This window comes from Myotis myotis, unplaced genomic scaffold (genome assembly GCF_014108235.1).
Source record: "Myotis myotis isolate mMyoMyo1 unplaced genomic scaffold, mMyoMyo1.p scaffold_m19_p_14, whole genome shotgun sequence".
Lineage (NCBI taxonomy): Eukaryota > Metazoa > Chordata > Mammalia > Chiroptera > Vespertilionidae > Myotis > Myotis myotis.
Window position 1 is genome coordinate 43,631,134 of NW_023416318.1, and position 26,768 is coordinate 43,657,901.

General features: G+C 44.7%; 1 protein-coding gene and 1 non-coding gene across 5 annotated transcripts; both read left to right on the forward strand.

Moving 5' to 3' along the window:
- The first annotated feature begins 1,314 nt into the window (after positions 1–1,314).
- On the forward strand, positions 1,315–26,646 carry GTF3C2 (general transcription factor IIIC subunit 2). Of its 4 annotated transcripts, none has more exons than XM_036335052.1 (19): positions 2,076–3,664; positions 12,507–12,777; positions 12,940–13,261; positions 13,880–14,162; positions 17,792–17,886; positions 18,853–18,948; positions 19,096–19,194; positions 19,983–20,210; positions 20,439–20,550; positions 20,767–20,875; positions 21,922–21,947; positions 22,142–22,271; positions 23,518–23,662; positions 23,768–23,929; positions 24,128–24,215; positions 24,442–24,570; positions 24,855–25,007; positions 25,154–25,261; positions 25,542–26,646. In XM_036335052.1, the coding sequence occupies exons 2-19, from the start codon at positions 12,531–12,533 to the stop codon at positions 25,758–25,760; spliced, it is 2,751 nt and encodes a 916-aa protein (XP_036190945.1). In that variant the 5' UTR covers positions 2,076–3,664; positions 12,507–12,530; the 3' UTR covers positions 25,761–26,646. The 4 variants fall into 4 exon arrangements, with proteins under 4 accessions (XP_036190948.1, XP_036190945.1, XP_036190947.1 ...); XM_036335054.1 differs by having other exon boundaries at positions 2,078–3,664; positions 18,871–18,948; XM_036335056.1 differs by lacking the exons at positions 2,076–3,664; positions 12,507–12,777; positions 12,940–13,261 and adding an exon at positions 13,269–13,336.
- On the forward strand, positions 14,351–14,457 carry LOC118669590. The gene has a single exon (XR_004972042.1). It is a non-coding gene; the product is annotated as a U6 spliceosomal RNA (small nuclear RNA).
- Positions 26,647–26,768: the final 122 nt, after the last annotated feature.

A 26,768-nucleotide genomic window follows, 5' to 3' on the forward strand; every position in this document is an offset into this window, starting at 1 on the left:
GTATAGAGACCAAACACTATTCCAAGTCTTCAATCTTTTATCAAGCATTAAGTGCCAGACACTGAGCTAGATAGATATAAGGAGGAATAAAAGGTCAAATAAGAGTCCTAACTTTAGAATTACGAATTAATATATTTATATTAAATTAATAGTTTATGTATATTAAGTAATTACATATTAATAAGTATTTAATATCCTTAGTATTGAGTACTTTGTGTCAGAAATGGTTTAATTCCTTTCTTATCCATTTATGCAGCTTTATCTAACTCTGAAGAGATTTTAGAGGTGAGAAAACAGGCACAGAGAGGTTATTTGCCAAGGCAACACAGCTAAGGCACAGAGAGGTTAAGTTACTTGCCCAAGATAACACAGAACTAAACCAGCATGTGATCTCAGGTGTTCTGAATCCAGAGACTGTGCCTTTAACTTTTATTAAGGAACATTCATCATGGTTATCTCAAAATGGCTTTGTACAGTTGATTCCTTTGAATCAGGGTCCAAACAAATCCATACATTATATTTGGTTGTCTTAACTTTATTATAACTGGAAGTAGTCTTCCCCACCCCTCTTCTTTTCTTTTTACATTGACTTGTTCCAGAAACCAGGTTGACTGTTTTCATACTGCCTCACATCAGGAGGCAAATAAAAATGGTTGCTTGTTCCATTTTCAGTGATGAATGAGTTGAGGCATTTTGAAATTTCCTATCCATTGATGATTGTTGCTCAAATTATGTTATCAGGGAATGCAAAATGGTGATTCCACCTTCCCCCCTAATTCTATCATTCTTTCCACATAACTAGCTGATAATCTATACTAATAAAAGGGTAATATTCTAATTAGACTGGGAGACCTTCCGGACATCCTTTCAGACAAAGCCATGGTGGCGGGGCTGAGGTAGAAGCCGTTAGGGGCGATCAGGCCAAGAGGGGAGCGCAGTTGGGAGTGATGAGGCTGGTGGGGGGGCGGGCAGTTGGGGGCAAGCAGGCAGGCAGGTGAGTGGTTAGGAGCCCGCGGTCCCAGATTGTGAGAGGGATGCCCGACTGCCAGTTTAGTCGGACATCCCCTGAGGGGTCCCAGACTGGAGAGGGTGCAGGCTGGGCTGAAGGACACGCCCTGCCCCGCACAAATTTCATGCACTGGGCCACTAGTATTCTGTAAAGAACTCTTTTTTTAAAAATATACTTTCTATTCCAGAGAAGAAGGGAGAGGGATAGAGAGAAACATCAATGATGAGAATCATTGATTGGCTGCCCCCTGCATGCTCCACACTGGGGATTGAGACTGCAACCTGGGCATATGCCTCCTTTATATGTTGACACTTAACCACTGAGCCACACCGGCTGGGCAAGAACTCCCTTAATTTTGATGATTGAGTGCTATGCTCAATATAAAAACAATGAGTTCATAATGATCTTTTAAAAAGAGAGAAAAAGTAAAAAAATCAGGAAGTCATTATATACCACTGGAAGCATCTGGTTATCAATTCCTGAAAACTGGCAAATAAGAGGTTGAGGCATTTTTACTGCCTTTCCAGTATGAACTGTAATTCAGAATAATAGCTAATGAGAAAAACACTGATTATATTAACAAGAAGCTGCCTGTGTGGATGTGGGAGGCTGGAGGCAGAGGTGGGAGTCTTCACTTTATATATTAAATTTTGAACCATGTGACTGTCTTATTACTAAAATAAGTACAAGTATTAATATAAAAGGATGTTGTAATTGTTCAAGTCAAAGATAGCCTAATCTGAAGCAACAGGAATGAAGAGAAGACAGATCTGTTCATTTCAGAAGCATTTAAGATCTCATGTACTGAGGAGGCAAACCTCAAGTGCACCTTTTCACTCTCATAAAGGAGTTGGTCCTAAGCCATAGAGGGGGTGGGGTGGGTGGAGACTCTTTATTCCAGTTTATAAAAATCTTAGCTAGTTGACCTATGTATGAACCAGGAGGTCATGGTTTGATTCCCAGTCAGGGCACATGCCCGGGTTGCGGTCTTAATCCCCAAGTAGGGGCGTGCAGGAGGCAGCTGGATCAATGATACTCTCATCATTGATGCTTCTAGCTCTCCCTCTCTGAAGTCAATAAAAATGTATTTAAAAAAAAAAATCTTAGCTAGTTCCTCCCATGCTTTCCTTAAATGTTTTATGTAAGCAAGGGGTTCAATAGGTGAGATTTGTTAATGTATAAAACAGTCAAACCTGTAAAGAATGCTTGTGAGTTTATTTGAGCCAACTCTCGACAGTTGCCAGAAAGCAGAATCTCAACATATTGATAGTGATCAGAGAACGGCCGTCTTTCATTGTGTTCTATACACTACAATCAAAGGAGGAGCTGTAAGTGGGTTACATGAAATCCACTGGTGATAGATTAGGCAGGCAGGAGAAGGCAAAAGAGGGGAAACCTCTGAGATTGGATAAAAAGTAAAATGACAGACATATTTCCTTTACACAGGTGGGTGCAGGGTATTTAAGTCAACAATTAACATAACGAGGGAATTTGTGGTCTCTGCCCTGTCACCCTGTGCATTGGCTTCGCCCTGAGGGTTCCGGAAAAAGGGAAGTTACAAGTTACCCTGATATTCCAGTTATGTTATCTTAGATGCAAAAACAGGCTGGCTCAGTAAAGATCAAAGTTGATCTTTGTCAAGGAAGATACTGGCCTAAGACACGACTACCCACTATCAACTACTTTGTAATTAAAAGTTTTAATTTCAGGCCATCCTTTGTGGTTACTTTAAGTCTCCTGAGTTTGCAACGCCGCCAAGCAGGCCTTCCCTGAGTTAGGTTAGCATGTGGCTCCTTTTCGTCCACAGATTGGGGAAGAAAAAAGGTTTTACCACACCCCTCCCACGTCTTCATACATCTAAACTCTCCTATTGTTTGTGGAGACCCGTGAAATTGTATGGCTTTAAGTGCTTCGGGAAAGGGCAGAATGCATTCATTCTTTCTTCACCCGCATCCCAGCTCCTAGTGAGGGAGGCGCAAAGCCGAAACCAAGGCCCATGTCCAAGCCGGAGTCTCACTCGCGCAGGGTCCCCACGTCAGGCTTCCCTCCCGCTCCTTCCCTCTCCTGTCCACCCTGGACTTCACTAGCGGCCGCTTCTGCGGGAGGGGGCGGGGCCCCGCGGCCTCCCGGCGCCCGCTTCGCGGATTCCTTTGTCTCCCGCTCTCTGTCTTTGGCTCCAACGTCGCGGTAAATGCTCACACCCGTCCTGGCCCTGCCGCCAGGGGCCCCGCCGTCTTGAAGGAAACCCAGCGCACAGCACAGCAGCGCACTCCACAGCAGCACACCCGAGTCCCCGAGAGGCCGCGTGGGAACCGAGTGGGCGCGGCGAGCGTCACCGCGCAGGCGCCAATCTCACCTTCAGACACTGCAATTCCCAGAAGGCCGTGCAGCAGCCTCGGCGCTGCTGAGCCAGGAGCTGCTCCCGCTCGGGAAGGGCTCGGGAGCGCTCGCCGCATTGCATTGTGGAATACATAGTGCAACAGAAAACTCTCTGGCACAAACTCCCAACCGAGCTCACGTGTTTACCTTGTGCACTGCCCTCGGCGGCCGGGATGGGCCATCAATGAAGAGTAGCTACAGGGTGACGTCATAAATCCGCGACCAGACGGGCGGCGCCATCTTCGAACTTGGACTTCCGGAAGGACTTTGGTGAGGGTGAGTGTACAGCCGTGGGGTGTGCGGGGGGCCCCACGATTACTCCTCCTCCTTGTTCGGTGGCGCTAAAATATTGGCTCCGCTATCCCCACTCTGCACAGACAGCATTGCGACCTCCAGCCCCTGGGCCGCTCTAGAAACCATCATGCTCCCCACTTCCTTACCCGCCGTGGCAAGAGTGCATCCCCCATCTCTGCAAACCGCGGTCTTGCCTTCTTCACTCACGCGGTGTCCGCAACACAGCATCCTGTGTCCTGGCCTGGGCGCTGCTTACATGACCCCCCTCGACGCTGCGAACCGACCGTAGTCCTCGACCTTAGAGAGCTCAGGGCTGGCCGCGGGCACGGGCTATGCGGAAAGCTGCTCCCACGCCCCGGGCTGCGGGAGGCAGGCGGGCGCCCGGGTCAGCCTCATCCCGCTGTGTCCCTGCCTCTTCCTCCGCGAGGCTCCTCTAACCCTGGGGGTTGTGCCCCGCGCGCTGCAACCTCATTGGCGCAGTCGAGGGCCAGTGAGGTTTCCTGGTCGGGCCCGTTTCTCCCGGGGCGGGTTGGCTGGGGAGGCAGAGATGACGACGGCAACCCCACCCAGCACTCGGTTAGCGTGGTGAAGGGGATGATGGCCAAGCCTCTTCGCCCAGCGGCACATTGTTGCGCAAGCTTAAGTCGTTCCTGTGCCATTAGCACTTTTGCCATCATTCTTACCAACTGTACTATTATGTTCTTAAGAGTTTAAATTGATTCATTTTTAAAGTTTAAGTGCTTTAGTCTCTAAGCAATATAGATGAACCCATGAAGTTTCATGGGCTTGTTCTAGTTTTTCATACAAGTTAAAATAAAAACACAGTCGAGTAAATTGTTCATTTTTATACCATTAAAATAATTTTGCATACCACCAGTTGTACCAAAACTTTGGGAAATAGTATGTTAGACCAAACAGTGAGTTTCAAGTAATTCCATATGTGAGGAACAGTGTTATCTCGTTAGTTTCCTTCACTGAGGAGGTCAGGCAGGCAGCCTGGACTATCTTGGAAACCAGACAAGTTGGGGTGCAAATGTAAAATTTTATAAACTGTAAATTAATTTAGTCCACATTTACTAAACACCCTTCACTTGTGTCCAAAATTGTTTTGTGAAATCATAAATGGAAATTAACCACCGTATCCTGCTGCTGCCTTTTAAAGCAGTGTATCTGTAAAAGGGACTTTTGTGCCCTGGCTGGTTTGGCTCAGTGGATAGAGCATCGGCCTGCGGACTGAAGAGTCCCGGGTTCGATTCCAGTAAAGCATCGGTGGGTGATTCTCTCTCATCATTGATGATTCTCTCTCTCCCTCTCCCTTCCTCTCTGAAATAAATAAAAATATATTTAAAAAAAAGTAAAAGGGACTTTTGTACCTTGAGAAGTTAGTCATGCAATCAACGAAGGTTAATTATTACACTTACCATATAGCAGGTTCTAGATAGGCAAGATTCCTATCTTATGAAACTTTCATGGATGATAGATATGAAATAAGTAAATAACCCATATTTCTTATAATAAGAGAATTCAGGACAAACTAAAAAAGCTATATGTGATATTCAAATTAAGAAAAAAGGACTAGAAGAAAATAAAATAGGATATGTTTATGTCAGTGGGGTAGAAAATGCCTTTTTAAAAAATATATTTTTATTGATTTCAGAAAGGAAGGGAGAGGGAGAAACATCAATGATGAGAGAGAATCATTGATTGGCTGCCTCCTGCACGCACCCTGCTGGGGATTGAGCCTGCAACCCAGGCATGTGCCCTTGACTGAAATTGAACCCAGGACCCTTCAGTCTGTAGATGGATGCTCTAGCCACTGAGCCAAACCAGCTAGGGCAGAAATGCCTTTTTAAGACACAAAACAAACAGATGCCATAAAGGAGAAGGTTGAGAAATTTAACTCATAAAAGTAAAAAAATTTTTTTTGGTTAATACCGGTGGATATTTTCCCATTGCTTTTCAGAGAGAATGTAAAGGAGGGAGGGAGGGAGGGAGGGAGGGAGGCGGGGGGAGAGAGAGAGAAACATTAATGTGAGAGAGACACAATGATTGGTTGCCCTGACCGGGGTAGGGGGACCTCACAACCCAATAGGTGCCTTTGACTGGGAATCAAACCCAAGACCCTTCTGTGCGCAGTCCGATGCTCTAAACACTGACCCACACCAGCCAGGGCTAACTCATAAAATTTTATTTCAGTTTAGGAAGAACATTATAAACAAAGTTAAAAGAAAAGTAAGTACTTGTAACATAAACAACATAACTCCACAGATCAATAAGGAAAACATCAATTTGCCATATAGAAATATGGACATATTATATGTACCGGCAGTTCATGAAAGACACATAGATATCCAACATATTAAAAGGAATTAACTTTGCCCTAGCCGGTTTGGCTCACTGGATAGAGCGTCGGCCTGGGGACTGAAGAATCCCGGGTTCGATTCCAGTCAAGGGCATGTACCTTGGTTGCAGGCACATCCCCAGTGGGGGGTGTGCAGGAGGCAACTGATCGATGCTTTTCTCTCATCGATGTTTCTAGCTCTCTATCCCTCTCCCTTCCTCTCTGTAAAAAATCAATATATTTTTTTTAAAAAGGAATTAACTTCAATTATTATCAGGTCAATAAAAATAATAAAATATGGAGGAATTCTTTCACCGACCAGATAGGTAAGGGTTTGGTAAAATGGCTATGTATAGTTAGTGGGACTATAAATTGGTTTTTGTTTTGATGAACTATTTTGTAAAAAATTGATTTCAGAGAAGGGAGAAGGAGAGAGAGAAAGAAGCATCAATGATGAGAGAATCATTGATCAGCTGCCTCGTGCATGCCCCACATGGGGATTGAGCCCACAACCCAGCCATGTGCCCTGACTGGGAATCGAACCACCACTAAGCCACACTGGCTGGGCTATTAGTTTTAAAATATGCATACCCTTCAACCTGATTATTATATTGCAAATATTTCTTTTAACTTTGATTATAATGTTCTTCCTAAACTGTAGTTCAAGTTTATGAGTTAGCCCTGGTCAGTGTGGAATATAGAATTTCACTTCAGATGCTCAGTCTAGAAAAATAATTTTCATTAATGAAGAGATCTGTACTAGAATATATATTGCAGTTATTGTTTGTGATAGTATTATAACCCAGTTGTCCTTAAATGGAAAATATCTAAAGAAACTATAATTCTATAGAATACCATATAGTAACCAAGAAGAATGAGATAAATATATACGTATTGATTCAGAAAATCTTTAAGACATGTAGTATAGAAATTCTCGTGGCCGATGTCCATTTAACTTTCCTATGTTAACTGACATTCTCCATTTCCTTTGTAAAGCATACAGATTGATGCCCATGGCACACTGAATGTTGGAAGCTACATAGGCTTTTCTCAAATAGGCCTGATAGCTCTGCCTCCACTAGTTGAGTTGAATGCTTGTCAAGAGTCATTGTATGGGTTCCGAACCTGTTTATGTTAGTTGGTATGTCATTATATTTATACTAGATGCCCAGTGCATGAAATTTGTGCATGAGAGAGAGGTTCCCTCAGCCCAGCTTGCACCCTCTCCAATCCGGGACCCCTCGGGGGATGTCTGACTGCTGATTTAGGCCCGATCCCTAAACTGGCAGTCGGACATACCTCTCACAATCTGGGACTGCTGGCTCCTAACTGTTCACCTGCCTGCCTGCCTGATCACCCTTAACTGCCCCCCCGCCAGCCTGATTGCCCCCAACTGCCCCCCCTCTGCAGGCCTGGTCACCCCCAAATGCCCCCCCACCAGCCTGGTCGCCCCAACTGTCCCCCCCTGCCAGTCTGGTTGCCCCCAACTGCGCCCCCTGCCGGCCTGGTTGCCCCATGCAGCCTGCTGTTCAGTCGTTTGGTCGTCCCTCACTGACCCCCCTGCTGGCCTTGTTGCCCCACGCAGCATGCTGTTCGGTCATTACTGTTACTGTGACGGCATCCCAGACAATTTGCATACTCCTCTATTATTAGTATAGATTATTGTGTTATATATTTAAATTTTAAACACATTTGAGTATGAAAGAATTATCTCTAAGTTGAAAAATGGCAAATACACAGGTATTTTATTGTTATCCTTTGTATTCTACATATACTTATAAGTATTCTGTATCAACTAAAAGTTTTATAAAAATAATTGTAAAAAAGAAAAGGATGCAAACTAAGTTGAATGCTTCGGAAACACGAAAGAGGCTAGTGTGCAGAAAAGCTGCCAAATAGTTGTGAGTGAGACAATTGTAAAAGATTGAGGAACATCTGGAAGGTTACTGCACTTGAATTTCTTCTCAAGAAAAGACAATGTTTCAAGAAAGTAATGGTAAGTAGCTTCAGTGCTGCTGAGAGGTCAAGTTCAGTAAGACTGAGAAGTGAATTGAATTAATTGGCAGCAATTACTGAGGACTTTTAGCTTCAGGGATGAGGCGGGGGCAATATCCTAGTTAGGAGGAAGCAGGATAATTAAAATGTAAGGGCAGACAACGCTTTCAAAAGTTTGTGGGATGGAGGAGGAACATATTAGTTGGAGGAGGAATGTGGGTTGAAGGATAATTTGTGTGTGTTAAGATGCGAATTGTAAACATTTAAATGCTTGTTGGCTCTGGCTGGTGTTGCCCAGTAGATAGAGCGTTGGCCTGCTCACTGAAGGGTCTCGGGTTTGATTCCCGGTCAAGGGCACGTACCTGGGTTGCAGGTTTGATCCCTGGCACCAGTCAGGGCATGTAGGGGAGGCAACCAATCGGTGTGTCTCTCTCACATTGATGTTTCTCTCTCTCTCTCTCTCTCTCTCTCTCTTTCCCTCCATCTGTCCCTTCTACTCTCTCTAAAAAATCAATGGAAAAAAAATATCCTCAGGTGAGGATTAACAAAAAACAAAAAGAGATCAATGCTTTTTGGAAGATGCCCATAGAGAGGAAAAGAATAAATGACTAGTTTCCTTAAGAGGGCAGAAAATGGGGCTTGAACGCTGTGGAAGGTGTGGCCTTAGAAAGTGGATGAGGGAGGAGTCTGGATGCAGGGAGGATTAGGCTACTTTGCAAGAAATCGAGGTATTTCCCATCTAATGGCTTTAAGTTGTGTTTCAGAAACCAGAGGCAAAGTCATCTGCTGAGAACCAGGGGATCAGACATTGGGAGAGAGAGGGTGTCGAGTGACTAAGAGAGGAAGTGTGATTGAGTAGCTTAGATGCACACAATGAAGAAGGTGGATGACTGGTTCATCTAAGGCTCGAGTTTTGCCACACCTGTGAAACAAAAGACAGAAAGGAAGTTCATAATGCCAATAGAGTCTGATTAAAGAAATCTAAGTTAGATTGGATGTGGCTGCTGCCACAGGGAGAAATTGGAGAGATCAATGAATAGTGGCTAGATATGATTGAAGAATAGATACCGTGATAGCAGTTGAGCTGTAATGACGGGAGGCTGTGATCAGATAGTGGATGTCTTAGTGATTTTGGAGGTTAAAAGGTGTTACGTGGTGACAGGGTCCAGGGTGTGACAGCGGAGCGATTAGCAGTGCTTTGGCTGAATGTCACAAGCTTCAAAGGAACAGGATTTTTGCAGAAGAGGAAGGACTGTTTGTCAGGCAGTGGCACTGGAGAGGAACTGAGAATTCACTGATCCCACTTTCTAACCTGGGGTAAGTGGGGTGTGAGAAAAGGAGCAACTTCCACTTGAGAGCCTGGAAAGCTAGAGGTTCCATTCCCTGGAAATCTACCATCCAAGATTCTGAATGTGATCTAGGTCTTGCTGATCACATGTGCTCTTAAGGAACTCAAACTTGGACCTGAGCTTAGAGAGGGGAGGGGCAGGCCAGCGTGCGTGCATTTTCCTGGTGCAGATGGTGGCAGTGGAGAGGTTCTGGATTTGGGAGCCAGAGCGGTGTCTTCCCCATTCACTTGGTCACATTCTGATTGTAGAGGCAACTTGTTTATGGAGCCATAGCTGTGCAGGGGCTTCCTTTTCTTTCTTTTCTTTTTTAAGTGTATTTTTATTGATTTTTCAGAAAGGACGGGAGAGTGAGAGTGTGAGAGAAACATCAGTGATGAGAAAGAATCATTGATCGGCTGCCTCCTGCATGTTCCTTACTGGGGATCGAGCCCACAACCCAGGCATGTGCCCTTGACTGGAATTGAACTCGGGACCCTTCAGTCCGCAGTCCAGTGCTCTGTCCACTGAGCCAAACCGGCTAGGGCAGTAAGTGGATCCCCTCATGGCATAGGAGAGGCCATGTGGTTCATCAGTCAGTAGCTATAACACAACTTCCCAATTTGGCAAACACTTCTTCCCACACTGTTTTCCCCCCAACCCTCCCAATGCAGGGGATTCTCAAACTTGAGTGTGCATCAGAGTCTCCTGAAAGACTTGTTATAACAAGTGCTGGCCCCATCCCAGAGTGTCTAATTCATTAGGTCTGGGATAGGACTGGAAATGTGCATTTTAACAAAATTTCAAGTGATGCTGAGGCTGCCAGTTCTGGGACCACACTTTGAGAACCACTGTTGTGAACCATTTCATACCCTTTAATAAATCCCTCTTAGCTCGAACTGACTAGAAAGGGTTCTATTCTATGCAACTAGACCTTGGCCAATAGAGAAGGCAACAATCATTCACATTTTGTCCTTACCTGCTTGAACTGCCAATGATTAAAGAAATAGTTCTTGCATTTCCTGAAGATTTTGCTTTATGTGTTTGATACTATGTTACTTGATGTCTAAAGTTTTATGATATTTATATATTTTATATGATTTGAAGTTTTATTCATTATAAAGTACTTTCTTTTTGTCCCATTTAATACCTTTCCCCCTGAATTCAGCTTTGCTATTGCTATCGAAACTCCTTTTTGCTTACATTTTCCCTGTATATTTTAATTCACCTTTTTACTTTCAGCTTTATTAATTTTAGAGAGAGTAAGGGAGAGGAAGAGAGGATAGAAACATCCATGATGGCCCTAGCTGGTTTGGTTCAGTGGACAGAGTGTCGGCCTGTGGACTGAAGGGTCCCGGGTTTGATTCCAGTCAAGGGCATATGCCCAGGTTGTGGGCTCAATCCCCACTGGGGGGCATGCAGGAGGCAGCCGATCAGTGATTCTCTCTCATCATTGGTGTTTCTCTCTCTCTCCCTCTCCTTTCCTCTCTGAAATCAATAAAAACATATTTTTTAAAAAGGAAAGAAACATCAATGATGAGAGAGAATCATTGATCGGCTGCCTCCTGCATGCCCCCCACTGGGGATTGAGCCTGCAACCTGGGCATGTGCCCTGACAGGGAATTAAACCGTGTCCTCCTGGTTCATGGGTCAATGCTCAACCACTGAGCCACACCAGCCAGGCTGTTACTAATTTTGAATGGAGTAGTTCTGTCAGGGCTTGCTATTTACCAAAGAACAATGCAGGTAGATTCTCACTGACCTCCATTTACTTTGGCATTGTTATATTCTATCTTTAGCACATGATGTTATAGTGTGTCCTTAACACCTGAGTTAGAGAGTTGGCTGTTATAATTTATAATCCACTTAGGTTGTTGTGAACTTTTAATTTGTACGATATTTCTTATGGTGTTTTCATTAGCAAACTTCTCTACTGAGGCTGATGATTTCTTTATTCTGAAGACACATACAGACCTATGGGGAGTTCCCTCCTCATATTTGAACTATTGCTCCCCCTTTGACCCAGGCAAGTAGGTTTTTCTGGCTGAAAACTGTGCCCTGGGCAGAGTTCTTTGTTGCTCAGGTTTTTGATTGGTGTCAGTGTTTTGTTTCTCTCCATCAGTTGACTTTGGTCCATGGTTATACAGCTGATTTTCTAGGTTTGAAGAAAATGAAGATTCATGACCGTTTTAAAATCCATTCTTCAATGTGGGGAAAGCCTCTTTTTTTCTCAAATATGTTAATATATTGATTTGAGAGAGACATTGATGTGTTCCACTTACTTACGCATTAATTGCTTGATTCTTGTGTGTGTCCTGACCGGCAGGTAATGAACCCCAACCCGCAGACGTGGTATATCGGGATGACACTGTAACCAACTGAGCTACCGAACAGGGCAGGGAAAAGTCTCTTAATGTAGTAGGATGTTCCTTAATGGTCTCAAAGCCTACCACCTCCCCCACCCTGGTAAAAGACTGATGACAGGGCACAAGAGAACTGTTTTACTTGTTTTTAAATAAATCTGTTCCTGCCCTAACCGGTTTGGCTCAATGGATAGAGTGTTGGCCTGCGACTGAAAGGTCCCAGGTTCAATTCTGGTCAAGGGCATGTACCTTGGTTGCGGGCACATCCCCAGTAAGAGGTGTGCAGGAAGCAGCTGATCCATCTTTCTCTCTCATTGATGTTTCTAACTCTATCTCTCTCCCTTCCTCTCTGTAAAAAAAATCAATAAAATATATTTAAAAATAAATAAATAAATAAATCTGTTCCTTGACTAATATTTGTAAAGATGGCTTTTAGCTCTAGACATTCACTGCAGTTTCATTACAAGAAATGTTATGAGCTTTAAATAATGTAAATAAAGCACTTACTACAGTGCTTGCACATAGCAAGTGTTTAAAAAAAATGGTAGCTGTATTATTTGTTTGTTATTATCAGCTTCACTAGCCTGTAAGTTCCATGAGGGCAGGGATCTTGTCTGTCTTGCTTATTGTCATAACACCAGTTCCTAGAACAGTGCCTGACATAGAAGATGTGTAGTAATTATTATTGAAGGAAGCTTAGGTTTCTGGTTGTGGGAGGGGCAGTGAGGGGAGGAAAGTAGAAAAATCTGAGTCAGTACAAATAGCTTTCACCTTCTCTTCATTTGTATGTCTGTATGCAGGGGCAACCATTCTAGGGGGTGCTGATGGACACCTGCGGGGTCGGCTATGTCGCCCTGGGGGAGGCCGGCCCCGTGGGGAACGTGACTGTAGTGGACTCTCCTGGACCAGAGGTGCTAAATCAGCTTGATGTCAGGACCACTGCAGAAACAACCAGGACAGAGGCTTCCACAGAGATGTCCTTGCCTACCTCTTTGTCTGGATTTGAGGGCTCTCTTGATGAGAAAAAGCTCCTTCCAGAACAGGAAAGCCTGTCCAGACTGGAACAGCAAGGTATGTACCATGTCTTTTCATCTTTTTCTCTCCCTGTGCTTAGTTTAAGATGAAAGACAACAGGTTGAGTTCATAGGTCTAACAAACCTGGGTATGTTGTAGTCCGTTCTAAGGAGGTTTGAGCTCTGGTCCCATCTCATAGACACTTATTCTTCTCTACAGATCTTTCTTCGGAGATGTCAAAGGTCTCAAAGCCTCGGGCCTCCAAGCCTGGCCGGAAGAGAGGGGGTAGGACACGGAAAGGCCCCAAAAGGCCCCAACAACCTAATCCTCCACCAGCCCCTCTGGCTCCAGGTCTCTTAGATCAATCCAACCCTCTGCCCACCCCCATGCCCAAGAAACGAGGTCGAAAGACCAAGGCAGAGCTGCTACTGCTGAAGCTGTCCAAAGGCCTAGATCAGCCAGAGTCTCCAGCTCCAAAGAGGCCCCCTGAGGACTTTGAGACCCCACCTGGGCAACGACCCCGCCGAAGGGCTGCCCAAGTGTAAGGATTGGAGCTCATCTTGGTGGGGGGGTTGGGGTGGGTCAGATGTTGGAGAGATGAAAAGACTATGATGAGGTGAGTGGGCGTGGTGTCTGGGTCCTGGGGACTTGAGCAATCTTCTGGCTTTTACCTCGGCAACTTTAATCTGTTGCTAACTTGTCTTGTCTAGGATTTTCTTTCTGGACTTTGTATCCTATCGATTTTTCACAATTCCCCCCCTCAGGTCTTCATTACAATTTTACCACTCAATATATATCAGTATATACACACCTTTCTATTATTTTCTGTTGCCATCCGTGATTTTTGACTGTGGTAGAGTGAAAAGTGCTTGAGACTTGAAGTCAGAAGACCTGGTTTAGATCCCACATATGTTATCTGAATCATCTTGGCCAAGTCACTTAACTTTCCTGGATTTCTGTTTCTTTATCTATCAGAAGCGAAGGGGAAATTAATAGCTGCTTCACAGGGTCACTGTGAGGATCCAGTGCAATGAGAATCAACCAAGTGTCTGGAAAAGTGGGCTCTTAATAAAAAAATAATAAATAAATAAAAATAAATAAATAAAAAGTGGGCTCTTGTTCCGTGTCTGTATGTCTCTGACTCTGCCCTACCCCACAGGGCACTCCTGTATCTTCAGGAACTGGCTGAAGAGCTCTCAACAGCCCTGCCTGCTCCCGTGTCCTGTCCCGAGAGCCCCAAGGTGAGCAGCCCCACCAAACCAAAGAAGATCCGGCAACAGCCAGTCTGTGAAGGTGGAGAAGAGGACGACACCGCACGAGATGAAGACTTTGTTCTCAAGGTTGAGGCTGAAGATGGAGAAGAAAGTGAGGTCCCAAGTGAGAGCTCATCTGACCCGGAGCCTGCTGTGCCCCGAAGCACCCCACGAGGATCCACTTCAGGGGTAACTGAATGGGCAAGAAAGTGAATGAAGGAACTTATAGGATTATTAGGGGGTCAAGAGGGTACCCAGAAGGAAGGCTTTGGCCTAATAACTATGATGACAAAAGAGGTAAAAGAAGAAAGAAACAACTTCAAATACAGTTGAGATTGCAGGGGCTAAGGGTGTAAGTAAACAAGATTATTCATTCAGTGCTTGCTTCGGCAGCACATATACTAAAATTGGAACGATACAGAGAAGATTAGCATGGCCCCTGCGCAAGGATGACACGCAAATTCGTGAAGCGTTCCATATTTGTTTTTTTGTTTTGGTTTTTTCTTCTTTCTTTCTTTCTTTCTTTCTTTCTTTCTTTCTTTCTTTCTTTCTTTCTTTCTTTCTTTCCTTCTTTTATTGCTTAAATTATTACAAAGGGTATTACATATGTCTCCTTTTCCCCCCCGCCCTTGACAATCCCCTGGCCTCCCCTACCCCCCGGTGTCTTATGTCCATTGGTTATGCTTATATGCATGCATACAAGTCCTTCGGTTGATCTCTTACCCCCCTCCCTCCTGCCCCCCAACCCTCCCCGGCCTTCCCGCTGCAGTTTGATAGTCTGTTTGAGGCAGCTCTGCCTCTGTATCTATTTTTGTTCAAAAGTTTATAATGGTCTCTATTATCCATGAATGAGTGAGATCATGTGGTATTTTTCCTTCATCGACTGGCTTATTTCACTTAGCATAATGCTCTCCAGTTCCATCCATGCCATTGCAAATGGTAAGAGTTCCTTCTTTTTTACAGCAGCATAGTATTCCATCATGTAGATATACCACATTTTTCTAATCCATTCATCTACTGATGGGCACTTAGGCTGTTTCCAGATCTTAGCTATGGTGAATTGTGCTGCTATGAGCATATGGGTGCATATATCCTTTCTGATTGGTGTTTCTGGTTTCTTGGGATATATTCCTAGAAGTGGGATCACAGGGTCAAATGGGAGTTCCAGTTTTAGTTTTTTGAGGAAACGCCATAATGTCTTCCATAGTGGCTGCACCAGTCTGCATTCCCACCAGCAGTGCACGAGTGTTCCTTTTTCTCCACATCCTCTCCAGCACTTGTTTGTTGATTTGTTGATGATAGCCAGTCTGACAGGTGTGAGATGGTACCTCATTGTTGTTTTGATTTGCATCTCTCGGATGATTAGTGACTTTGAGCATGTTTTCATATGTCTCTTGACTTTCTGAATGTCCTCTTTTGACAGGTGTCTATTTAGGTCCTTTGCCCATTTTTTGATTGGATTGTTTATCTTCCTTTTGTTAAGTTGTATGAGTTCCCTATAAATTTTGGAGATTAAGCCCTTATCAGATATGACATTGGCAAATATGTTTTCCCACGTAGTAGGTTTTCTTGTTGTTTTGTTGATGGTTTCTTTTGCTGTGCAGAAGCTTTTTATTTTGATGTAGTCCCATTTGTTCATTTTCTCTTTAGTTTCAAGTGCCCTAGGATCTGTATCAGTGAAGAAATTGCTTTGGCATATGTCTGAGATTTTGTTGCCTTTGGATTCTTCTAGAATTTTTATGGTTTCCCATCGTACATTTAAGTCCTTTATCCATTTTGAATTTATTTTTGTGTATGGTGTAAGTTGGTTATCTAGTTTCATTTTCTTGCATATATCTGTCCAATTTTCCCAACACCATTTATTGAAGAGACTATCTTGGCTCCATTGTATGTTCTTGCCTCCTTTGTCAAATATTAATTGAGCATATTGGTTCGGGCCGGCGTTCCATATTTGTAAAACAAAAACAAAAACAAAAAACATTATTCATTCATCTATTGAACATCTGTTCTAGCCGGTTTGGCTCACTGGTTAGAGCGTTGACCCACGGACTGAAGGGTCTCAGGCTCAATTCCAGTCAAGGGCATTGTATCTTAGTTGCAGGCTTGATCTCCACCTGATTGGGGCATGTGCAAGGAGGCAACCAATCGATGTGTCTCTATCACTTTGATGTTTCTCTCTCTATGTCTCTCCCCCTCCCACTCTCTAAAAATCAGTGGAAAAAGAATCCTCTCCGGTGAATATTAAAAAAAAACCCTAAAACATATATTGAGCATCTGCTGGGAGCTAGGAAACACACATGTGAATAAGGCAGAGTCCTGCCTCACAAAGTTCAGTGTGATAAGTGCTAGACCAGGAGTGATCATATGCGTTAGCCATATGGGGGCCGAGGGAAGTCAACTGCTCAGACTTCACAAAGGAACGATAGTTTAGCTAGGTCTTAAAAGGTCAATGGAAGTTTGCCAGAGAGATTGGTTTTCCCAGAAATTGATTATGGCTACAGCATAAGGCTTTGGGTGAAGTGGGGTTTAAACTAGAGAGAATAAAAGGAGTGACAGTAGGAGCCATCAAAGGTGTGTGCTTAATTGTGGTAAAATCTACATAACTGAAAACTTACCATTTAAAAATGTATAGTTCACTGGCATTTAGTGCATTCGCAATGTTGGGCAACTACTAACACTATCCATTTCCAAGATGTTCTCATCATCCCAGATAGAAAGAGTGGGGTACGTAGGAGAGGCAAAGATGGGCAGGTGATGAGCTCACTTACATGTTGAGCTGGAAGTGCCTGTGGACCGTGGACCATCCTGGGGACATCTGGTCACCAGTCATAATTGTATATGGGGCCAGTGCCTTGGCTTAAGTGCACCATTTAAGGGAGCACCAAATTCTTAGAAATCAGAATAACTATTTTGATACATTTTTAAAAATCAAAATTAATTTAAATTTATAATGACCAAAATACCAAATTTTAAATAAAGACAGGGACTGTATTACTGATTTTCCTTTTGCCTCAGGCTCTAATATTGCTTGGCACCACCGTATGGATCTAGAGTTTGTAGAAAAGTTGAAAACTAGTGAAGTTTGAGTTTACAAGTTTAAAATGTAAACTTGATAAATAGGTAATGATGGTAGTCAAACTTGATAACCAGGTATAATGCTGGGGCGTGGGGTGAAATGGCCAGGAGTGCATGTATAGACGGTGGAAACGAAGTCAGAACGTCTCTGAGACCAAATCTATCAGAGGAGGGAGAACCAGCAAAGGAATATTAGAAAGATGGGAGGAGCAAGGAAAGACTACTCCATAGGGCAAGAGTTTTAAGAAGTAAATGGAAATCTTCTAAATCCAATGTGTGGAGACGTCAAGGAAAATGGTCAAAAAACATGTAACAGTTTTACAGTTTTAAAATATATATATTTTTACTTATTTCAGAGAGAAGGGGAGAGAGAGAGAGAAACATCAGTAATGAGAGAGAATCATCAATCAGCTACTTCCTGCACACCCCCACTTCAGGGATGGAGCCTGCAACCCAGGCATGTGCCCTGACCAGGAATCGAACCGCGACTTCTTGGTTCATAGGTCGACGCTCAACCACTGAGCCACACCAGCCAGGCAGATTTTGCAGTTTTGATGGAGGAGTAGGAGCAGAAGGTGGAGATGTCATTGTAATGATTATAACAAAAACCTTTTAAGATTCTGATACGGCAAAGGTTAGAGGGGAAGTTGTGCCAAGAAAAGTAAAAGCTGAGAAAGCTGTGTCCTGGGAACTTTCTCTGGCTATAAAATTCTCTCCTTGACACTTTCTTCATTTGACCCCAGAAGCAGAAGCTGCACTGCCGGGGCATGGCTCCCAATGGCTTATCCAATCATATCATGGCTCCTGTCTGGAAGTGCCTCCATCTCACCAAGAACCTGTGAGACTTGGGGAATGGGGCCTGGGGATGAAGGGTGGTGGTGGAGTGCACAGAATGATCTAGAAGTGGGGCTGTGAGAAAGAGGGCGGGCACTCACAGGGTAGAACACTGAAGACATTCATAAATAAACGACACTGCTCCAAAGGCAAAAGCTTCAGAGCTATGCTGTCTGTTATGGTAGGCAGTAGCTGCATGTAGCCATTTAAAATTCAAAGTCCAGTTTCTCCTTTGCAATAGCCCGATTTCAAGTGCCCAGCTACCAGCGCATATATTGGACAGATAATAGGTCACTCACATCATCACAAAGTTTTTCTTTTTTTTAAAATATATTTTATTGATTTTTTACAGAGAGGAAGGGAGAGGGATAGAGAGTTAGAAACATCCATGAGAGAGAAACATCGATCAGCTGCCTCTTGCACACCCCCTACTGGGGATGTGCCTGCAACCAAGATACATGCCCTTGACCGGAATTGAACCTGGGACCCTTCAGTCCGCAGGCCGACGCTCTATCCACTGAGCCAAACCGGTTAGGGCACAACGTTTTTCTTTTAATTGATTAATTTAATTTTATCTTTTAGAGAGAAAGGAAGGGAGAGAGAAAAAAACTGATATGAGAGCAAAACATCAATCGGCTGCCTCCTGCACACCCTCTACCATGGATCAAACCTGCAACCGGGGCATGTGCCCTAAGCAGGAATCGAACTGGTGACCGTTTTTTAAAATATCTTTTTATTTATTTCAGAGAGGAAGGGGGAGAGAGAGAGACATCAGTGATGAGAGAGATTCATTGATTGGCTGTCTCTTGCACACCCCACACTAGGGGTCATGTGCCCTGACAAGGAATTGAACTGTGACCTCCTGGTTCATAGGTTGACACTCAACCACTGAGCCACGCTGGCCAGGGCTATTATCACTGAAAGTTTTATGGGGCAGAACTGCTTAGAATTGATCTCTTCCTTCGTTAAGGCTTCTCTGTCCCTCTAGCCGAGAACAGAAGCATTCATACTGGGAGTTTGCAGAATGGATTCCTTTAGCCTGGAAGTGGCACTTGTTATCTGAACTGTAAGTTGAAGAGACGTCATTGAAGCCTTGGAGGGGTGGTGATGCCACTGGAGACCGAAGGGTGACAGAGGATCTGGATTTATGATGGGAATCCTGGAAAAGGAGAAACTTCCCAATTCAGGCTGTTGTTCCCTTTGCCTTCCCTAGTGAGGCAGCTCCCTACCTGCCCCAGGAGGAGAAGTCTCCACTGTTTTCTGTACAACGTGAAGGACTTCCTGAAGATGGCACACTCTACCGCATAAACAGGTGAAGATTGCATCTCTTTTTCTAATTCTAGGAGACAGAAGTAGGAAAAATAAATGTTGAAAGGGAAGGCAGATTGGCCCTGTTCTTCCCCTGATGCTGGTCCCGTTGATCCCAAGGGTCGGATCCTGGGTAGATCTGGTCAGTCCCCTCTAGTTTGCAGTGCTCGTTGCTACTAGCCAAACGGAAGGACACTATGGAGGTTGAGGATCAAACCGGTTTATAAGATCATCTATACTCAGATAGTCCCTGACAGACGAGCGCTGGAGAGAACACTGTAGTTACCAGGATGCACAGCCTGACATCTTTGAGGTGAACTAGAACAGAATGACTGGGAGGGAAAGGAGGAAGATACAAATGTGAGCTAGGACTGTTCTCACCTGTAGACTGTTCTTGATATTCTGGCCCTTGCTGAAGCCATTTCATACTCCCAGTGGAGTTCCCATTCTGTCATTACCTTTTTCTTAACTAGATTTTTTAGAGCAATTTAACTTCACAGGAAAATTGAGAGGAAGAGATAGAGATTTCTGATATACCTCCTGCCCCCACGCATGCATAACCTCCCCCACTATCAACATTCCCCACCAGAATCGATGACCTCCATTGGTATAGCATAATCACTCAGAGTCCATAGTTTACATTGGGGTTCACTCTTGGTGTGTACATTCTATGGGTTTGGACAAATACTTCATTTGTCTGGATGTATCACTGCTTATTTATCCATTCACCTATGAATTTCTCATTACCTTTTATTAACTCCTTTTTTCATTCTATCTTTGACTTTTCTCTAGATTTAGCTCGATCACAGCACACCCAGAGCGCTGGGATGTGTCCTTCTTCACAGGAGGACCTCTCTGGGCTCTGGACTGGTGCCCAGTGCCAGAGGGGGCAGCAGCCTCACAGTATGTGGCCCTTTTCTCCAGCCCTGACATGAATGAGACACATTCACTGAGCCAACTTCATTCAGGTCCTGGGCTACTCCAGCTCTGGGGCCTTGGAACCTTGCAGCAGGAAAGCTGGTGAGGTGGGGCTGGAACACTGCCGCGGAGGGCGCCTGAGGAGGAGAAGGGTGGGGCTGGGACACTGCCGTGGAGGGGGCCTGAGGAGAGAAGAGTGGGGCTGGGCAGGACCGGGTTTGGGTTGTGGGGGAGACTTGGATTGGTTTAAATTAGGGGAGCACACAGGCTCTAGCAGCCCGAGGCCCCCCTTCTTCCTACCCATTCTCCCCATATGGTTTCTCTCCTCAGTCCTGGCAACAGGGCTCACTTTGTCTATGGGATTGCTTGCGACCACGGCTGCATCTGGGACCTCAAGTTCTGCCCCAGTGGAGCATGGGAACTTCCAGGCACCCCTCGGAAGGTACCTCCCAGTTGATTACATGATGGCCCTTGGACTCAGCGCCAGGACAAAGGCTCTGGGTGTTCCCAGAGTAGGAGGAACGGAGTTTGGAGAGGGGTGGATGGCATTTTTTTCTAGCAACCTCATATCATATTTTCAGAGACTAGAACCTCAGAAGTTTTCTGAGAGGCTCCTGAAGGCAGCAAGCCTCAGCACAGATCTGGTCTCACCCTCTAGGCTCCTCTCCTGCCTCGGCTGGGTCTCTTGGCTCTTGCTTGCTCAGATGGGAAGGTGCTGCTGTTCAGTCTGCCCCATCCTGAGGCCCTGCTGGCACATCAGCCCCCAGGTGAGTAGCCCAGCAAGGAGAATGAGGCCGCTGTAGCCATGGCCAGAACATTGTAGGGCCTGTCCATCTCCCCTGAAACTCTTCTGGCCCAGTCTCTATAGTACAAAGCCTTGCGCAGTCACACCTTCCATTCTGACTTCACACGCTCTGTACTTGACCTCTCTCCAGCAGCCCACAAGTAGTACTCTTTTGCAGACTTATAACTGCCCTTTTCCATCACATTACCTTTATCTCCCTCTCTTCCCTGTTCTCCCTGCTCTCAGGCCTCTTCCTCTGCGGCCACAGTTAATTGGCTGTGTAAGGACGGCTAAAGGCTGAGGCTGACAGATGGGGCCAGTCTCTCCTGCCATACTCTGTTCTCCTAATGTCCTCAGCCTCTCCTGTCCTCACCTCCACACATACATAGAAACACACTCTCTTTGTTGTAAACAGGGAGAGAATATAGAGCTGAATATGAGCAAGAAGAGGAGGGTCAGGTAAAGGCAGCTCCTATTGGTTGAATTTACTGTTTTTTTAACTGTACTGAGTAAAGAAGAGGGCACCAAGGTTTGAACCCTGAGAAGGCCCACATTTGGCGAGCAGGTGGAGGAGTGGCTTGAGGAGGGACTGGGAGGTGAAGAAGACAAAATGGATAGACAGTTCTTTCAGGAAGTTTGGCTGTGAAGGGGAACACGTAACAGGGTAGTGTTTGGTTGATTTAGATAGGAGACAATAGTGTGAATGTGAGAATGACCCAGTAGGAGGAGAGAAAGTGAATGATGCAGGTGATAGGATGGGTAACCAGAGAGCAAAGTTCTTTGGGAAATGGTGAGAAGAGAGCTGAGTGGAGGGATTAGCCATTCTGATGGAAAGGATACTATCAGGTATAATAGGGGGAAAGAAGAATTTGGGGCAGAGAAAAGTGGGCTCGTACATTTGATGGTGGAAAGATAAGAGTGTAAGGGAACGTCACCATTGAAAGGGTGGGTGCTGATCTAAGAGCAAGGCTTATTAGGACCTCGGTCTTCTGGATCCAGAGTATCAGTTCTGCTCTTTTTTCCTCACAGATGCAATGAAACCCGCCATCTATAAGGTGAGTGAGGAACCTGATGCCTTACCCAAGGCTCCATCTTCTAGAGCCTCCCTTACTGATTCCATAGTGAGTCGCTTTCTGACTCTGAGGGATCGAACACTAATTTCAATCCTGTTGGATTGAACACTAATTTGCGTCTTCATTCCAAACAATAGGTATTCCTAACCCTAGTCCCATCTCTTCTGTCCCTGCAGGTTCAATGTGTGGCAACCCTTCAGGTGGGGTCTGTGCAAGTATCAGACCCCTCTGAGTGTGGTCAGTGCCTTAGCCTGGCCTGGATGCCCAGCCGGCCCCACCACCACCTGGCTGCTGGGTACTATAACGGTAAAAACCAAACCTGCGGAGCTACTGCTCTTCGGCTTGCTTTGGGCTGTTGCTTCCTTTTGGTTCAGTGTTGGGCATTACATGGTTATAAATATTCAGGCAATGAAAAAATACAAAGAAGAAAGAGAAAAGTTATTGGAATGTTTCTACTCAGAAAAATAATTGAGTAGACGAACATAATTTCATATAGTTCTCTGTGCATATGTAAAGCTAAAAAGAAATGGGATTAAAAAAAAAGAAAGAAAGGTTCATAGGTGTTACATTTCCTGAGTTTATGTATAGAAGAGGTTTTAGCTACATATATTTTTCCAAATTTTTATTTATTAAAATTCTAGAGTTCATTAGTTTGTGGTTTTTTTAAAATATGTTTTTGCTGATATTAGAGGGAGAGGAAGACAGAGAGACACATCAATGTGAGAGAGAAACATCGATTGGTTGTTTCCTGTACCAGGATGAACCCATAACCTGGGCATGTGCCCCAACTGGGAATCGAACCAGCAACCTTTCAGTGCACAGGACGATGCTCAACCAACTAAGCCATATTGGCCAAGGCAGTTTATCTTTTATTTTAATCAAAGTTACATTTTTTATTATCCTCTGCTCTGCCAGCCTGGTCGGGGTCAACTTGTTTTGGGTCAGCCAAGTTAGTTTTTGTTGGTCCATTTGTTTTTTGTTCTCTACATTTTGTTGCTTTTGGCTCCTTGCCTATTCTCTTTGTCTTAGAGCAGAGTTGACAAACATTTCTGTAAAGGTCCTGATAGTGAATGTTTTATGCTGTATGGGCTATTTGGCCATTGTTGGAACTATTCAACTCCACCATTGTAAAGCAAGAGCAGCCATAGACATTAGGTAAATAAATGAGTGGGCTGTGTTCCAGTCAAACTTTATTTACCAAATCAGGTGGCAGGCTATATTTGGCCCATGGGCTATAGGTTGCCAGCCCTCTCTTAGAAAGTTTATGTTCTTTCAAAATCCCTTTACTTATATTTAGTAGGAAGTAGAGGCTACTGAGTGCATTCAACCAACCTAATAACTACAGGTCCCAGACTAAGATATTACTTTTTTGTTGCTTAGAATTGGAACTGAAATATCAGGTTGAGTCTTTAAACTATGGAGGGAATGGACTAGCTGATCATTATCCCTATGTCATTTCATAGAGAATCAGATATGAGGGTAGAAGATAAAGTAATTAGAGCAAGGAAGAGAGAACCTGCCTTAATACCTACATGTTCTGTCCCTACCTCAGGCATGGTGGTTTTCTGGAACCTTCCCACTAACTCGCCCCTGCAGCGGATACGGCTCTCTGATGGCTCTTTGAAGCTCTACCCCTTCCAGGGTTTCCTAGCCCATGACCAGGCTGTGCGTACCCTTCAGTGGTGCAAAGCCAACAGGTTGGAATAGGAGAGTTGTGGAGGTGGGAGGTGAAGCTGTGTTAAGCTGACTCTTCCAGACTGGTTCAGATTTTAACTTCTCCCTCCTCTTTCATCTTTCCACAGTCATTTCATAGTGTCTGCAGGGAGCGATCGGAAAATCAAATTCTGGGACCTTCGACGACCTTATGAACCAATAAATGCTATCAAGCGCTTCTTGAGTACAGAGCTGGCCTGGCTGCTCCCCTACAATGGTGTCACTGTGGCGCAGGACAACTGCTATGCCTCGTATGGCAGGATGGAGATAGGAGAAGCTCAGGGGACAGACCCTAGGGGTTGGGGTGCCAGAGTGTTCCAGATTGTTGTGTGGGGAGAGGAGGGTTGAGGATTGTTTCAGTGAGGTAGTTTGAATTCTGGAAGGACATGGGGAGAAGAAATGGATCTAATCTAGAAAAAGGAAGGTTTCATTTTCTCTTTCTCTTATAGTTATGGCCTCTGTGGAATTCATTATATTGATGCTGGTTACCTTGGTTTCAAGGCCTACTTCACTGCTCCTCGAAAAGGCACCGTCTGGGTGAGCCCCTCTCTTTGAAATCTTCATTATACAGGAAAATGATTCATTTACTCATCTAGTGGTGGTCAGGAAGAGGTAGTAGTTTTTTACGGAAGAAGATAGGTGTGTGGGAACTGTATCATCAGGGATATGGGTTATGATAACCTCATTTGTGTGTGTGTTTCTCCCCCGAGACTGCAGTTATTACCCGTTCACAGAACTGAAGGAATCTGCCTCTTCTTATTAGAGTCTTTCAGGATCCGACTGGCTTGGGACAATAGCTGCAGGAGATACATCCGGGGAGCTCATTGCAGCTATATTGCCTGATATGGCACTGAACCCAATAACTGTCAAGCGACCTGTAGAGCGAAGATTTGTACGTATTTGAGTGTTTAATGGCAGCACCATTTATTAGTTCCTAATCCACATGACCTCCCAAATTAGTACTACAGATTAGTTCAAATTAATACCAGGTTGCACAGGTTTTATCCCCGGAAGTCTTGTTACACATAATATTGCCTACCCTAGTTCATCTGAAAATCTGTTTAAACATACTACTTTCTCCATATTTAAGTCTCTCCTGCCCCAAATCAATTTTCTCTCTTTACTTTCATTTTGTCTTCAGTCTCATGAGACCTAATCTTATGGTCTCCTTTCTAGCCTATATATAAAGCAGATCTGATGCCGTATCAGGATAGTCCTGAAGGTCAAGACCACTCTTCTGCTGCATCTGGAGCCCTCAACCCACCCAAGGCTCGAACTTATGCTGAAACCGTCAACCATCACTACTTGCTCTTTCAAGACACAGATTTGGTAAATTGGCCCAAGAGAATGGGTGTGGCACTAGGAAGAGTAGCAAACTTTAGTCCTTATATAACAGGGAATCCTAAAGCGTTCCAGCACAAAGATGCAAACCTAAGAAGCTGCTCATTGTCTCTCATTACACTTCCCCTCCCCAGGGTTCGTTCCATGATCTGCTCCGTAGAGAACCAGTGCTGCGGATGCAGGAGGGAGAGGGGCACGCTCAGCTCTGTCTGGACAGGCTGCAGCTGGAGGCTATTCATAAAGTAAGAACCTCGCCTCTTATCTTCTCCACCCGTCGCTCTCATTTTCTCCCAACTCTGGACCTGTGATCAGTGAAATGGGAGATGAAAAGCAACCAAGGGGGCTTAGGAGGGAAGAGCTCTGGAAAACTCATCTTCAAGAACTTACTTTGTTCACTGTCTTCTCACCCCCTCATGGTCCTATCCTGTCAGATTGTGGCCAGGTTTTTTGCTCTCACGGCTGGGACTCACCCTAAAACACCAACTATGAGCATCTCTCTTTTGTTTTCTATTCTCTTCACAGGTACGTTTCAGCCCAAACCTGGACTCCTATGGATGGCTCGTATCTGGGGGGCAGTCAGGGCTGGTTCGGATCCATTTTGTGCGTGGACTCACCTCCCCATTGGGCCACCGTATGCAGCTTGAAAGCCGAGACCACTTCAATGCTGTGTTCCAATCGTCCTCCCCTACTAACGGGCCTGGCTTCTCTTCAACCAGCCATCGCCTTCTGCCCCGTCCCTAGCCGTGGTCCACACAAGACCCTTGAATGAAGTCTGCCAAGAACAAGTGGCCCCAGGCATAGACCATAGAAACTGGGCCTTCTTGGACAGTGATGCTGCCAGGCCTGGACCTTTAGACCTGCCTCCCAGGATTCCTTAGATACCTCTCCTTCCATCGACTTCAGCTATCATCACGGCCCCTGTGGGCAGGGAGGCTTGCCCTCCACGAACTCGCAAGGCTCCTTAGCCTAAAACTGGCTCACAAGAAACACTCAGGCCTGATCTAGGCTTGGGAGTCAAATTGCTCATATTGAGCATATTGTGAAGTGGGTAAAGCTAAGTAAAGGTACTGGGTGTTTTTGAGACCACATGTGAGTGGGTGTTTGGAAAACTGGAAAGAGTATTTGCAGGAAGGCTTCTGTCTGACTGTGTTCCAGGATCCAGGATTACTGCCCTGCCAGCTTCCTGTTTAGAGTAACCAACATGCAAGCCCACGGGGGCGGGGGTAGTAAGTTGTTGGCCTGAAGCTGCTTATAGTGGTTCTTTAACTGAGGAACACCACACACCACCAGGAGAACGGTGGTTCAGATCTTACTTGCTCCTGCTTAGGAAATATTCCTGATCACTGGTCATCTGACCCTACTTGAACACTCCTAGACAGTCATGTTTTAAAACATCTTCCTTTATATCCAGTCAGAGTATACCTCTATAGATTTTACCTTTGGTATTAGGAATTCTAGTAATTCCCACCTGTGATTGCCCTTTTAAGTGTTTAAAATAGCTATTAGATGTTTCCCAAGTCTTTTCTTCTCTAGATTAAATATCTTCAGTTACCTTAACCATTCTTTTACACGTTATGATTTTTGACCCTTCATGATACTGTCACATTAAACATGTTTAACTACTTTATTTCAACCCTATATATAGATGTTTAGAACCCAAATACAGTAAGTCCACACTTATTATCAATAGCTTGTGTGACATTTTTTTTTAATGTCTTGATTTTTAGAGATAGGGAGGGAGAGAGAAAG

Bases quoted from the DNA above. Each gene is read 5' to 3' on its own strand.
- GTF3C2 (XM_036335052.1), top strand. From the start codon at position 12,531: ATGGACACCTGCGGGGTCGGCTATGTCGCCCTGGGGGAGGCCGGCCCC. The intron at 19,195-19,982 runs GTGAAGATTGCA...ACTTTTCTCTAG, and splicing joins ACACTCTACCGCATAAACAG to ATTTAGCTCGATCACAGCAC. The intron at 20,551-20,766 runs GTACCTCCCAGT...CTCACCCTCTAG, and splicing joins TTCCAGGCACCCCTCGGAAG to GCTCCTCTCCTGCCTCGGCT.